The sequence below is a fragment of the Ooceraea biroi genome, chromosome 10 (assembly GCF_003672135.1).
Source record: "Ooceraea biroi isolate clonal line C1 chromosome 10, Obir_v5.4, whole genome shotgun sequence".
Lineage (NCBI taxonomy): Eukaryota > Metazoa > Arthropoda > Insecta > Hymenoptera > Formicidae > Ooceraea > Ooceraea biroi.
Window position 1 is genome coordinate 2114432 of NC_039515.1, and position 14661 is coordinate 2129092.

Genomic DNA, 14661 nt, shown 5'->3' on the forward strand with positions numbered 1-14661 from the left:
TCACCGAGAGATCACTACGATATTTATTCGGATCACTTTCGGGTAATTTCTGATACATGAGGATTTTTACTTGAGAACTGAATTGACGCATCGCATCATATATCTTCAGCGGGGATCGGCATCGGCTAAGAATTTTTTTACGTACATGCGTAGGACTAATCGTATAAGATTCGTTCCTTAATTATATAGTTAAGAGTCAACAAGAACGTTCAAGTCCGCAATGATTTACGCCAATAAATATCGATGTATGTACTCGTACATACAGCGTTATACGTAAAACCTGTGTATACGTGTCAGATGTAAGATAGTCGCTAGAGATCGATACTGTATGCTCTAGATTTAACGATCGAGATCGCCGGAAATATAATTGAATAATCGGTAATCGATCGAATTTTCGGAGATTTTTCTCGGAAGTTCGTAGAATACGTAGAATATATGCCAAAATTCTAAATAATCTTGCAACCTCGCGTAATGCAAGTGGAATACCGATTATCATCAGCTGAAACGCTCGTAAAACGCTCGTTTTGCTGCCTTCTCTACTCTCTCTCTTTCTTTCGATTAGCTTCTCTCACTTTACCGCGGAAGAGAAGAGTCTCTTTTTTCTCTCTCCCCCGGGATTCATAAACAAAAGTCCTCGTTCACTCTTTCACAGATTATTTGCGTCCCATTCCTCGGCTTAATCAACTAACGCTTAATACTATCGTTGAACGTCGTCGGTCCATCTCGCGACGCCGCCGGCGACTTGATATCGTAAATATATGTAAATACACAATTTTTTCTTTCCTTTTTATATTAAAATATTGCTTTATACATTTCGTAGATGCCATAAGGCTGCGTACGTGTGATGTGTAATGCGAGCATATACGCTGCAGGACAAATTATTGCACTCATAACTTTCGAACTTGGCACACCGGACACGATTTTAATAAGACACTGATCCGTTCGGATATCTCCGGAATCAAAAACGTATGAGTGTAAATCGAAACATAGAATTCCGATCGCGATTTACTTTCGAGTACCGCGTTCCGTGCGCGCGAGCGTGAACGCGCCCGCGCTCAGTCCGGCGCTAAATAAATAATTCAAAACTCGCTATCTAATCGACTCAATTTTCAACATCTAAAAGCAGTAAAATCCTCTGTATTTTCCTCCTCTTTCATTTTTTTTTTTAGTTTCGTATAAAGGCCTCGTAATGTTTTATACATATACGTGTATTCCTATATGGTGATATACTATAAAAGAAATCTTCGAAATAGTAAATCTTTTTTTGTTTTGGATTCTTCCCTCGACGGAGTACCTAAAATATCGCGTAATGCAATTTCTTTTGAAATTACTTTTAGAAAAATCTCTACCTCGCGTTTGACGCTGATCTCCATCGAGAAGCACACGCAAGTTTAAGTCTCGATGTCTCACTAACTGAAATGACATACGCACAGTTAAAATTCGTCAAGAGCAATAGACTCTTCATCGTTAGCTTTCCATTCGTGTTTACGTTAGATTTACAGCTGTCTCTCGAGTTGTTTCGTTATTACGATTGGTACGGTCGAAGAGTGCTACAATGATTGATGCATTGCTCGTTCTCCTAATGAAAGAAAAATGATCGTACGATGCAGTCGGGTGCGAACAGAACGTTATGTATCGTGATGTGCGAACATTTCGACGGTCCTAACAATCGAGTAGAACGAACATGCACGCACACACGCACGCACGCATGTTACGTACGCATACACTATGGTATAACGGAGGTAGTAGTCTATTTGCAGCTCGCAAAATTGATAATAGAGGCAAGTTTACGATCACAGAAAAGCTATACACACATGCCTATCTTATAGACACGTATCCCGAACGAAACGCGTGCACACCGCACTCTTAAACGAGAAAACTCTCTATCGAAACGATCCGCTTAAATTCCGTCTCCGGTAATCCCGCGTAAGCCGTTAACCGTCTCACTTCTTGTCTCCGCTCGCCGCGAAACTCCAACATACGTGCACGTTCGCTGAACGACGCGACGCGACTCCTCTTCGCTCGCGTTCAGGAAAGCGAAGGAAATAAGGATGGACCTTTGCTCAAACGGAGGTTTTTGCAACCTCCGTGCTGGAGCCGCGCGAGTTACGGTGTCTAACGTAATAATACGTTTTTCATTGCATCTGCTTAATTAAACTTGATTATCTACGCGAATCCAATTCGGATAATTCGCGGAGGCCCCGGAACGGAGGTGATATGACGCGATGATGTGACGTACGATTGATGATTGCGAGGAAATCGAAGGTACTTGCATGGCGTGATCAATTTACAATGCTTTCGGCGTTATCCGCGGATGAAAAAAAGGATGGAATAACTTGTCATAGTCGTACAGTCTCTCTAACGTGATGATATAATTCACTCTTGGAGGGATAGCGGCTACGAGCATGCAGTTAGAGTTTGTACAATTGTTTTCTGTACACACGAACGCGCGAGGACGCCCCGTATGCGAGGACGCGTGATCTGATCTCTCGCGTGCCTTCGATTGTTGATAGTGTCCTGAGATTCGAAAGTTACGCTCAGCTCGCTTAGCCGCGTCCGCGACAGTACCTCTGCACGAAGATACGATACGCGGACAAAGACGGCGAGGCGAGCTCGCGTAACGAACGCTCGTAACGAACCTTCCGCGGGCCATGTCCAACTTTGCGTTACCGCGAGCGGCGGGCCTGTCCCTAATTTGTACAATTTTATTCTATCGTAATATATTGGTCTATAATATATATCGCTATACCGTGAATATTAACGCTATGCTCACTCTCGATAATAATTTCTCAGCGTTGCGCAACGTCTAAGAGAGATTAGAAGTGACCCGGTAACCCTCGCCGAAAGTAAAGTCTGGGCGAAGCAGCACCGGCCGTGCGCTTATGATAATCGCGCGGAATCGGAATCTGTAGCCATCGCGACTGGCCACACGATTTGCGTAACACTTTCCTCGAGCCGCATTCGCATTCGGTTGTCGCGAGAAAAAGAGCGTCGACCACGCTCAGGCGGGACCATAACTATGACGAACTTATAACTTATACATAATTACACCACAGCCAACTGGCTCAAACGACTTATGTCGCAGCGCGTACGTGTTGTGTTGCGTTGTGCAGCGACAACGCACCGTTGTTCCGAAAAAATCTAGGAGCGCCGGACTCTCGTAAGCCGCAATTGCACTTCTTCGTGACATCGTGACATCCAAGCCTTCCGGTCGCAATGGAATCGCGGATCGATGTTGCTCGTCTCTGGCTTGTCGTCTGTCTGTGTTTCCTCTGTCTACGTATCTGATAAATAGTATTTACACGTCTATCGCATTAAAATCCTTGTCGGCGGTTTCCTTGTTGGATTCACCATTTCGACACTTTCGATACAGGTTGATCAGGGGCATCACTAACAACAACGCGCCGCTCAACGCGATAAATAAGCCGGCCAAGTAGAAGGACAAGTTGTACGTGCCTGTAATGTCGTATAGCCATCCTGAAAAGGAAAATCGCTCGTAATTATACTCTTAATTACGACATAACGATGACAATAATTGACTAGCGTATTTATTCCGTAATCATTCCTACAGTGTATATCCAACTCGGTCAAAATTTTGTCCGATATCGTGCCTTATGATTTATCTGAATTTATTAAACGTTTTTCATGCTAATCTATAGCCTAGACTAGAGAATAAATCTTCGAAAAACTTGCACAAGATTAAGAATTTACCAGCTAACGGAGGACCCATAAGATTGGCGATTCCTTGAACCAGTAACAGAAGGCCATACGCATTCGTAAACCTCTCCAAGGTGATCAGCTCGACAAGGATGATGCTGGTGAGACTGTAATTCGCTGCGATGAATAATCCAAAGGCACCAGAGATTGCACATAGGGTATAATAATGGCTGACAACTATCGGTATCAGAGCGGTGACGGCACCGCAGAGTGTCATGCACGTCGCGTAGACTAAAGATGCGTTTACCCATGCCCTGTCACCGGCCCAGCCTAGAAGAATCTAGAAAAACAGATTTCGTTTTAATAAGCACTGCGATAACTATTTTAACAAGCACCGCGTCGGATTAAATCGTACCTCGCCGAACATGTTAGCGATCCCAATCACCGAGATCAGGATAGACGCATCCGTCTCGCTGAATCCGACCTCGATCGCGTTATCCGTCAGATAGACATAAGGCACGTCGTACCATGTGTGCAGGAGGAAATTGCTGACTGCGAACAGCAGGAACCGCGGGTTGGCGAAGTACGAGAAGTCCAATATGTCGACAATCAGGTCCCAGAACTCCCAGAATCCGGCGTGCGAGATGAGCTTCGTCTTAGCGATCGTGGTCATCGAGTTCCTGTAGATGTCCGGGCAGCTTGATGCACGCAAGTGGTATCGATTGATGTTTAACATTGCACCCCTGTAAGTTAGGCTGTGCCTGTGCATCCTGATGTCCTTGAGATAGGCGGTGGGCACCCTCGGTTGTTCCAGAGCGCTGGATCGCCTCAACGGAACGTCCGGATCGGACGGCTTTTTCAGCCACCATAAGTATGGTTCCATCGCTGTTTGCTGTTCGCCGCGAGCACGTTCGTCATCGCTACCTCCGCGCACAACCCTCTCCTTGCCGTCGTCAGCCCTTAACTCGGCCAACGGACTTGGCGTGGGTATGAAACGAGCGGATGGTGTGCTCAGTTGATCGTGCAGCGCCCCGGAATCGCTGAAGCTCCTCGATGATATCAGGAGACTCGGATAGTTCTGCAGCAGGACGTTGTAAACGGCCTTGTTCGTGCTGAGTAGTTCCAATACCTCCAAAGGTACCTTTTCCCCGTTCTTAACGAAGGTAGGCAGGCTTACTAAACTGGAGAACAACTTTTCACCGCTATCTTCATTCCCGTCGCCCTGCAACCGAAGATTCTCGATGATCATCGCGTTGGCCGAAGCAAAGCCCCGCTTAGAGTCGCCGTGGGGCGTCTGCGTGGTCGTGTTCGCGGAACTGGTGGCAGAGAATGAGTCCACGCTAGAGCTCTGCATCCTCGAGCGCTTCTTCTCGCGGTTCTTCCGCCTCTTCTGAGTCTTCGCCTTCGCTCGAGTGGTGGTCCATTCGAGGTCCCGCATCAAGCAACCGCACACGGCGAGATTCGAGAACAGACCCGCCAGGATCAGCGTGGTCCCTCGCCAGCTATATTCCGCCAGCAGCCACTGTGTGACGGGTGCAAAGATGAAGGTGCCTATCCCGCTGCCACACACTGAGAGGCCAGTTGCGAAGGATCTCTTCTTGTCGAAATAATACGCCACGATCACGACCGCCGCGACGAAACACAGGGACAGACCAAAACCCGACACGATACCGAATGTGAAGATCAGCACTTCCATTGAGTTCGCGAACGAGCTGACAACGAAACCGGTGGTCGCCAGTAAGCTGCCTGCTATGGTCACTTTCCTGCATCCGTATCTATCGGTCAAGAAACTTGCCACTGGACCCGACAGCAGCGGCATCGCCATGAAGAGACTGCCGATCCACGCAGTCTTAGATTTCCCTTCACCGAAGTAATTCAGGAACTCGACAAATATCACGCCGAACGAGAAGGTGATACCGTCGGCGATCAGATTCACCATGAACGAGGCTGCCACGATAACCCAGCCCCAACCACCATCGGGCGGCCTCGCCTCGCATAACTGCTCCAAGCTGGAATTGTCATCCGAGCTGCTGGTTGTGGATGTAGAGATCGACGGGCTCGGATGCGGCTTCTCCTCGGACGTTTTTCGCGGCTGTTCCTTCTTGGAGTCCTTATTAAATTGCACGTGAAGCTGCTGTTTATCATCCTTGGGAGATTTGCCGTTCACAAGCTTCTCGGTGCTCTTCTCGGTCGACAAGTGATTCTTGGACGACAGGATCCTGGTAGGTGAGCAAAACATCGAGTTCCTCTCGTTGAAGACATTCTTAAGCTTCTGCGGGTTCGACGCATCTTCTTTATACAAGCTGTTGGGCCTCTTTGGTGAATTTTGCGCATTCTGTGAGGTTTCTCTTAGCTCCTGACATGCCTCCCGGCGTATCCTCGCGCCCGAGTCTCCCGTTCGTTCGCTCTCTACGAATCTTTTTTCCTCCTCGTTTGCGAAATTCTCCGGCGACTCCGAATTACTATCGTAGATGACATGGTCCGGTCCACGAGTCGAGTCCGTGACCGTTTCTTCGTGATCGTCTCGATTACTCGCGTGTTCTTCATGTGTTCCTTCGTTGGTGATCCCATCGCTGTTGGTTTCGGCGTAGGACTTTCTCACGATTGCATCGTTATCCGTTCGCTTACCGGATTGAGTTAGCTTCTCTACATCATTGTAATTGGTCCACTCGGCCATATTGAAGCGACAACGGACGTGGAAGGTAAAGTATGCGCTTTCAGTCTATTCACTCGCAAAACCTCCGGACGTTTCGACTGCTTTCCACGTGACACCCGATTGCGAAGCGCAGGAACGTTATACATATGCACACACACAACGCAGACACGCACAACGTACGAACAATCACGCGCGGTAACAAAAATTCTCGGGTGATCCGCAAGCGGGTAGTTTGAGAGCAAACCCGGTCCTTCGTTCTCTTAAACGGAATGATCGATTCAATAAAAATCTAGTTTCGTCCTTGATTTAAACAGCGGTAAACAAGGCCACTCGTAGAGCTGCCTAGTGAACTGACGGCGCAACGGCAACAGAGATGCTGGCAGCCAGGTCGACGTGCAATTGCTGTTTGGCGGTTGACAGTCAGGACCTGGTCGACCATGCGATGGACCACCACCATTGCAACCGCGACCCCGGTTCCAAGTCCAAGTGGTATTACTTCGATTACGTGGAACCTCCTCCTCCACCACGAAACGATCGTCAACCCAGGCACCCATGCGGCGAAACGTACTGCTTCGGTTTTCGCGTTGTATCCTGTGAGAATAAGAATATGCCAGCTATCAATGATACATTGAGAGATGCGAGAAATGCGTGTCGACGCTCAAAACGACGTCCGCAACTGAACTGAACTGAGAATCTCGACGTAGCCGCATATATAATGGAGAGATTACACAAGAGCGATAATTATGTTACCACCATTGATTCTCCATTTAAAGTTTAATCACGAAGAGATATCCCGCGTACAAAATCTTGGATCTTTGGGCGATGCACTATGGACAACGTTGGCCATTTTTTTTCCGAATTACGAGCCGGCAGGTCAACACAAATCACCTCGAGCCGCCACGTCGTTTTATGCTACTATCATTTTATACAATGCGTAAGTTGAATCACTCGCGAACGCGACTCGCGTATCGCATCGCTTCCTAAATGCGTGATAATAATACGACAGTCAAAATGACGCACGATGGTCGCGCGTAAAAAAATCGCATCGCTCGATTATATTTACCCGCTAAAGCAACATTCTCGGGCATTATTAGACGTTCCAAGTTCGATGTTTGGCAAAGACACTCGACGGCGTGACTCGCTTCTGGCATTTCGTAACCGGCCGAAGTAGCTCGAGTTAGAGTCAGCGATTATAAATGAAGCTCATTGTGTATGAGTTGCTATCAATTTAAGGATTTAACGGTGGCCACGATGATCGCACGTGGTATCGTGCGATCCTACTACCTTTCCTTCCACGTCTGTACCTTCGCTTGCCTACCTCCGTCGCGCCGGGCGCAAAACGCATTCTCAAAAAGTTCAATTAACTGGAGCAAAACCTCAAGTGCGCAAGGAGCCGTCGAAGGGTCAGTGTCGAATTAACGCAACGTGACGCGACGCAGAATTCGATATGAATACGCACGATTGTCGCTAAGTTGCGCCGTTGCATCGCCGTCGCATCGTGACACTTGAGACTTGTCTTTTAAAGCCACCAAATATATGACATCATTATGAGATTGCCATTATCGAACGCAAAAATCTGTGTCTAGAAATTATTTTATAGAATTTATTTCAAGTATCAAGTTTGTCACAAGAGAGTGATCCATCCCTCCAAAATATATTTCAAAATATGATATTTCGTCTAATTTTTGTTTAAATCTCTCATCGTGCTTCAGTTTTAATTACAGAAAATCCTTTACTTTTGGTTGTTAGCAAATCTCTTATGAATTATTGAAACCGAACGAACTAATGAGCCAGTTAATTATATTACGCAATTTTTACGTTGGGACGGCAGGTTCGTGAAAATTTTCCGATTCATCTTCTATGTCCGTGTTTGCCAAAACTTGCCGTAAGTTTAACGTTGACCTAGATCTTGCTTGAATTACTTAACTCAGAGGAAGACGGCCATTTAACTTTTTACGTGGAACTTTACCACATGAACGTGAGTGTTGCGTGCTACGTGTAAATACACGGAATGTAGGAAGAGAGATTCGGCGACAGAAGAAAACAGAATTGCCGAAAGAACTAGATTATATCTGATTATAAAATATAATATTGCCCTATACATGTGAAATATCGTTAAACACGAAAATAATTTTTGTTAATTACGTAAAATATGTTTATTGGCAGAATCAATTTATGAAATTAAAAGTTCTTATGTCTCTTCAGAAGAAATAAACATTATGACCATCTCTTTGCTCAGTATTTCAGTAATGAGACGAAGAAATGTAGAAACAGAAACAGATTTTTAATACAACATATTTTTATTTTATTTAATAAAGCTTCAACAAAACAGAGAACATATTATTAATTTGTAGTGAAATACAAAATAAAGTACAAAGATAACAGAGTCACTTTTGTATCGTTCACTCCTTTGTTCATCTTCTTCCCCTTTTTATTGGCTCATGAAACCGTTCAAGAGGTCTATATGCTATTCTGTATATCTCGCACAGGTCGTGACAATCAAATTAATTGAAATAGCTTTTAATAGTAATTATTATCTTCCAGGTTCTTTGTTTTTTGCTCTTTTAGTAATAGATAATAAGCTAAATAATACACAATCTGTCCAGGCTCTGGTGCAACTGAATTTTTTTTAGTTTTTTCTGAAGCATTATTTCTTGAATCGTTGCATTATGAAGCCTGACATTTCAGCTATGATTATCCAAAATTTTATGGCGCTAGCATGTCTACGTCATTAATTTTGACAATACCTTATTGACTATTGAATAAACACACTTTGTATCGCACACGCTGATGAAAGATCAAAAAGTCGCCAAAGTAGAGCACTGCAAGACATACTAAGAGCGGCCGATATTGATCCGGATTTCATGAAAAACATCGTAACTGGTGATGAAATATGCTGTTTTCAATATGAGACTCACAAAGCAGAAGAAGAAATATGTGTATGCAGAAGAGCCGAATATTGCTCATCGTTTTCTTCAATTCAAAAGGAATTATCTACAACGAATTCATACGGTGAACACTGATTATTATTTCAATGTTTTGAATCGTTCGTGGAACAGGATTCTTTGAGTTCGACCTGAATAGCGAGAGGAAAGATCCTGGTTGGTTTTTGTACATTAATGCACCGACACAAATCCAAGATTGTACGCGATTTCTTGGCCAGAAAAGACATCAAATACTTGAACACTCCCCGTATTCGCTCCGTATAACTTCTGGCTATTTCCAAACCTCAAATTGGTAATGAAAGAAAAGCGTTACGACCATTCAGGTCATTCAAAGAGCTTCGATCGCGGCTTTGGAGGTGATTCCGAAAACGGAGTACAGTTTGTTTCGAAAAATGTTTAGTCGCTCCCAGTGTTGTATTGACTCAGAGGGAGTGTAATTTAAATAAGGAAGACGAAAATCAAAAATAATTGACGACTTGTATATTTTCTGATATCAGTCGCAAACAGAGCCTAGACAGATTATGTATGTACAATGCATGTACAATATGTAAACTATTCCGTTTAATGAAAGGTTTACTGTGTATACATAAATACTCAAAAATACAAGGTGACATTATCGAAACAGTATATTTTTACAACGATAAAAGAGATAAAAAAGTTGTTAAGTGTAGGTGCGTGTTGAACAAAATGTCGACAAAAAAATTGCACCAATTACGGAAAATTATCCATACCAATAGGTATGGATAATTTTCCGTAATTTTTGTCGACATAATAATGTATATATTTCGCAATCTAAAAATATATACAATATATTAAAATACAGTTACCTTACATTTTATCTGTAATTAGCGCAATTTTCTGATATCATAAAATTAACATCCGTCTCAGTATCGTACTTCACGTATCGCGCAACGTGAGTCACTCAATGCAATATGACTAATGTATTTTGATGACATTTGATTCAACTACATATTTCTTACTTTATGAGATTCCAAAAATTCAAAGTGGCATTAATCTCTACGATGTTTTTAATATCTTCCCGTCCTGAATTTTCCATCGGACGAGATAATATGCAGGAAAAGCGAGAAAACAGGCGTCTTTGGCCGAGAAAATTTTACGCAATTTTGGCTTCGTGCCCGTGGACGAATAAAACCGGGGCATGTTCACGGTCTAAATTCAACCGAACCGGTGCGAGTTCATTTTTTTTCGCATTAATGTTAGGACATCGTTGTCGTGATTTGGCTCTCTCTTCGTCTCTCTCTTTATAATTCGACTATAATATACGATCCCTAATATTTACGCATTTGTTCTCGCTGCCAATCGCCTTTGTAATTACGCGTTTATTCGGTGTCAGTTTAGAATCGTGATCGTTGTAATTCAATGCAGAAATAACGCACGCGATCGTCATTACAATTAATTTTTCAAGCGTAAACACACGGAAACGTGATGTACTTGAAAATCACGTACGCTGTGTCTTACTATCGCGAACGTGAGACACTCACCGGGAAGGCACATCGGAGATCCACGGGAAATCGATCGAGGGAAAACAATTTTCAAAGACCCATTATTATCGAAGCACACTGAAGCACGAAAGAGTGTGCTCGCGCCGGCTAGGCTGCCTCGTCGCTCGGTGTAAGCGTATTGACGTTTATCGGTCAACGTCAACGGAGTAACGTTTGACCGGGAAACTGGATCTTCGTTAATCGTTATCGGCATTGAAGGAGAACGGACTTGTGGAACCGAGTGCCGTGTGATAATGCACCCACGCGGAGCATCGATCGCTCTCGCATCAAACGTGTGCATTACATGTGCAGACGTTTTTACGGTTTTCTTTTTAGAATAATAATAACAGCACGCGCATGAGATCACCATCGGAATATTCTGCGAGAGCAATCGTAACGGAACCAGTTTGACGAGGCATTCCGGATGCAGAGGAACGTGAGAAAGCGCGCCCACAAAGGCATTGTTCTGGATTATTAAGGACAGCATTATTAATCGACTAGTTGAACGAGCTTATTAATTATAGCTATTATTGAACTGAGAAACTCGCTGCGTGATCTCGGCGAATCGATCGAACGGATCGTGGTGAAATTAATAAAGTTTCACTGTGAAAGTGACCGCTTACGAGAGCTCGCAAAAGTACGTAATGGGCGTTTATAAATCGGATATCGGAAAATGGTGTAACCGTACGCATTAATATCTTCCTCTATGTTTATATTTATAAATACAATCTTTGTATTACATTATCTCGGACGCCGTTATCGCGTGTCGCTTGTTGGAAGACTATGTATCTCGCGTTGTATTAGTTTCACGTTTCACTTTAATACCATTAAAACATTTGTATCACATTTCTAGTCGCAAATCCACACTGACAATTATAACGCGGTGATGACGTTTCCTATCGCCGAACTGATCAAATCACGACGCACATTTTCTCGATTTACGAGCACATGGAATTATCCAAAGTTATGACGCGCGATGACAAACTTTAGCTGCATTAGCGGCAGATTAGTGCAAATTATTCATCTTCGTGATAAACCTTGACGTTATCGAAATTCCGCTTCCTGCTTGACTTCATTTAACACAGAGATATCGACACTCGTATTAGGTTGTAAACGAAGATTTACGGATAGAAACTAGGTGGATAACAATATCAAGTGTAATAATTGTTTATAAGAAGAATGTTGATGTTCTTTTTTTTAATAGTCTAATTGTCTATTTAATTGTCTATTTTACAAAGAAAGCGGTACATGACAATTCGCTGTTGCGTTGATTTTAGTGTAACTCAAGATAACATGAGATAAAGCGTACAACCACCACATGCTTGTGTTCTTTAATTTAAAGAAAACTGCTGCCGTAATGAAAAGATTGATTTCTGAGGCTTATGACGATCCGCTGACATGTGTGAGAGGCGGTTTGAACGATTCAGAAGTGGCGATTTCGACCTGAATGACAAGCCGCACTTACACATCCATAGAATAGAAATAGAAATGAAAGATTCGGAGACATTATGAAGGAAGATCCGGCTCAACGGACTCGTGAGCTTGCAAGACAGCTGAGCGTAAGCCGAATGGTGGAAACACTTGCAGAGCCTTGGGACGATTCTCAGAAGGAAAATCCGCAATATTTAGTTTACAACCTGATACGATCGCTTCCAGGTAAACTGTAAATTAATTGAGAGAGAAAAGATAGATCTTACGAACCATAATGGACGACGGTACATCGGTCACTCCGTGTTTGTCGAAGGAGGTCGCAGTTCCACCTACGAATTCAGCAAAGCGGCGAGTCGGCGCGCGGACAACTCGAAAAATGAAAAAAACGGACAAATATCGCTCCAATAATCAGACGAAAGAGAGGGAGGAAGAAGAAGAAGAGAGAGAGAGCACCCGGTTCTCTCTCGCTCGTTCACTCGCGTGCTACCGCTTGGCCTTTGCACGGGGTCGGACACCCGCGTTCGCGGTACGGCGCGATTTCCCGCCAGATCCCATCGTCGAGAACTCTTCGGCTTCGTCACTCACGCACTCGATGAGACACAAACGATAGTGAAACGACGAAACGAATGCGTTGTTTCTCCGGGAACAGAGTCGTCCCTTCCGTTGCGAACTCGCTCGGCGAAATCCTCGCTGGAGAACGTGAAGAACGATCGGCGACGAGGAACGCGCACGCATTCAGCCGGTCTGCGTGACAGAACGATCCGTCATCGTCTTCAGCAGGTGTCGACGACGATGTTCCTCGTCTTCCTCGGATCTGTGTCCTCTCGGACACAGCTCTCGGACGAGCGCTTTCCGCGAGCGCACGAGGAGACGACGCCGAGGAGACGATCTCGCGGCCGACGCGCGAAGAGGAATCGGCGGCCGCGTTGCGCGTCGCGCGCACGGGAGGATGACCGGGCTAATACTGATAGCTGGTACCTCGCTCTCGTTGATACATATGACCATTGGCTTCGAACGCGATTCGCCGCCGCCGCCGACGTGTGACGTCACGACGTATGCGTGTCGCGATCTTAAAACCACCTACGGCGACGCGGCGGGAGGAATTCGCGCGGCGGACTCGCGCCGATCGCGCGACGTTGTTGCGGCTTCGCGCGGTTCACCGCGGAATGCTAATCGGCGTGGTTCGAGCATTGTTCTCCCCCGGATGTTCGAGCATCCTTCGATCACTGGCCTCCTTAGCGTCTTGCTTAATGCGACGTTACTTCGAGGAGATCACCTGAAAAATTGCTCGGCACCTCGCTCGAGGGTACGAAGCGACGGAAGGAAAGTATAGAAGATCGCAATTTCCAGCATCGAACGAAAAGAGCGCCCTTTACGGAACCCTTTACGGTCTTTACAGTGCGCAACTCCAGATATTGATCATGCGATTATAAACTGCGTTCGTCGCACGAGAATCTATGCATCGCACGAAAAATGCGTGTGAGACATGAGGGAAATGTCTCTGGAGACGTCTCCGAATCCTAATCTAGCTTCCTAATCTAGCGACGTGGCGGATAATTACATATCTTTCACGTATAAAAGCGATCGCTTATCACGAACTGTAGGACTGTACAGATAAGAAACAGAGTTTTCCCGTCGTGATTGTAGTATCCTTTACTCATTTTGTGCTCCGTACATTAATCACGCGCGAATTATGCAAGCTCTCTCTGTTATTCGGCGCTAATTTCGTTTTCTGCCGCACGAAACTATAATCGAGAGAGCAGCAGAATTTCGCAATGCCCCATATCGTCATGCCCCACAGCGATTACGTAAGAACAGATTATTTTCCAAGTGACGATAACGTAGTTACGGTATGAAGTAAATTATCTCCTTTAATCATCTCTCTCTTGCTCCGCGCGTCATATTTCTATAGTAAAAGATACCATTATTATTATACGATAACGTGGAACGTACCCAGCTTTAAAAGAATTTCAAGGCACGAAGGAGAGAGAGAAAGAGAGAGAATTAATCCCTCGATGTGGAAAAATTCATTTTTCAAAAAGAGTGATGGTACAGTAATGATGAAGTGTAATAGTACGAGAAAGGCTCCAAAGATAAACCTATAATAGCACTCGATTTATATCTTATCTTTATATGCTTCTCGTCATATCATTTGCTTGACTAGACTGGATTATATGAGATTGATAAAAAATAGTAGTCTCAGTTAATTACGATGAACGCTACTATAATCTCTCGAGATATAATAAGCAGAAAGCGATTACATTACGTGTCGATAACAAAAGAATGAAGAAAGGCGATCTGACAATCGTCCGTCGTAGATCGCTTATCGGGAAAATCCCGCGTAATTAGAAAGATGAATTATGACGCGACATCAGCGAAAAATCATAACGAGCCTTCGAGGAAGTTTTCCGAGGAAAAACATGGATTTCCACGTAAAACAGTTGGCGTCGCGAGGCAAGATAAACAGAAC

At 44.5% G+C, this 14661-nt stretch overlaps 2 protein-coding genes across 3 annotated transcripts in view; one reads left to right on the forward strand and one right to left on the reverse strand.

Annotated features, from left to right (window-relative positions):
• Nucleotides 1–6367, reverse strand: LOC105278452. Its single transcript, XM_011337556.3, has 3 exons — nucleotides 4073–6367; nucleotides 3712–3997; nucleotides 1–3477 (listed from the first exon to the last, which is right to left on the reverse strand). Exons 1-3 carry the CDS (start codon nucleotides 6332–6334, stop codon nucleotides 3299–3301), a joined length of 2727 nt encoding a protein of 908 aa, XP_011335858.1. The 5' UTR covers nucleotides 6335–6367; the 3' UTR covers nucleotides 1–3298.
• Nucleotides 3925–14661, forward strand: part of LOC105278455 ((E3-independent) E2 ubiquitin-conjugating enzyme UBE2O) — a 27181-nt gene continuing 16444 nt past the window's right edge. For both annotated transcript variants that reach the window (XM_011337562.3, XM_011337561.3), the window contains exons 1-2: nucleotides 3925–3929; nucleotides 13676–13680. In XM_011337562.3, the coding sequence (XP_011335864.2) occupies nucleotides 13678–13680 (3 nt within the window). In that variant the 5' untranslated portion in view covers nucleotides 3925–3929; nucleotides 13676–13677. The remainder of the gene's footprint in view (nucleotides 3930–13675; nucleotides 13681–14661) is intronic.

Coding starts and splice junctions, on each gene's coding strand:
- LOC105278452 (XM_011337556.3), bottom strand. CDS start 6,334: ATGGCCGAGTGGACCAATTACAATGATGTAGAGAAGCTAACTCAATCC. Junction 3,998..4,072: donor TCGCTAACATGTTCGGCGAG/GTACGATTTAAT, acceptor CTGTTTTTCTAG/ATTCTTCTAGGCTGGGCCGG. Junction 3,478..3,711: donor TATGGGTCCTCCGTTAGCTG/GTAAATTCTTAA, acceptor TTTCCTTTTCAG/GATGGCTATACGACATTACA.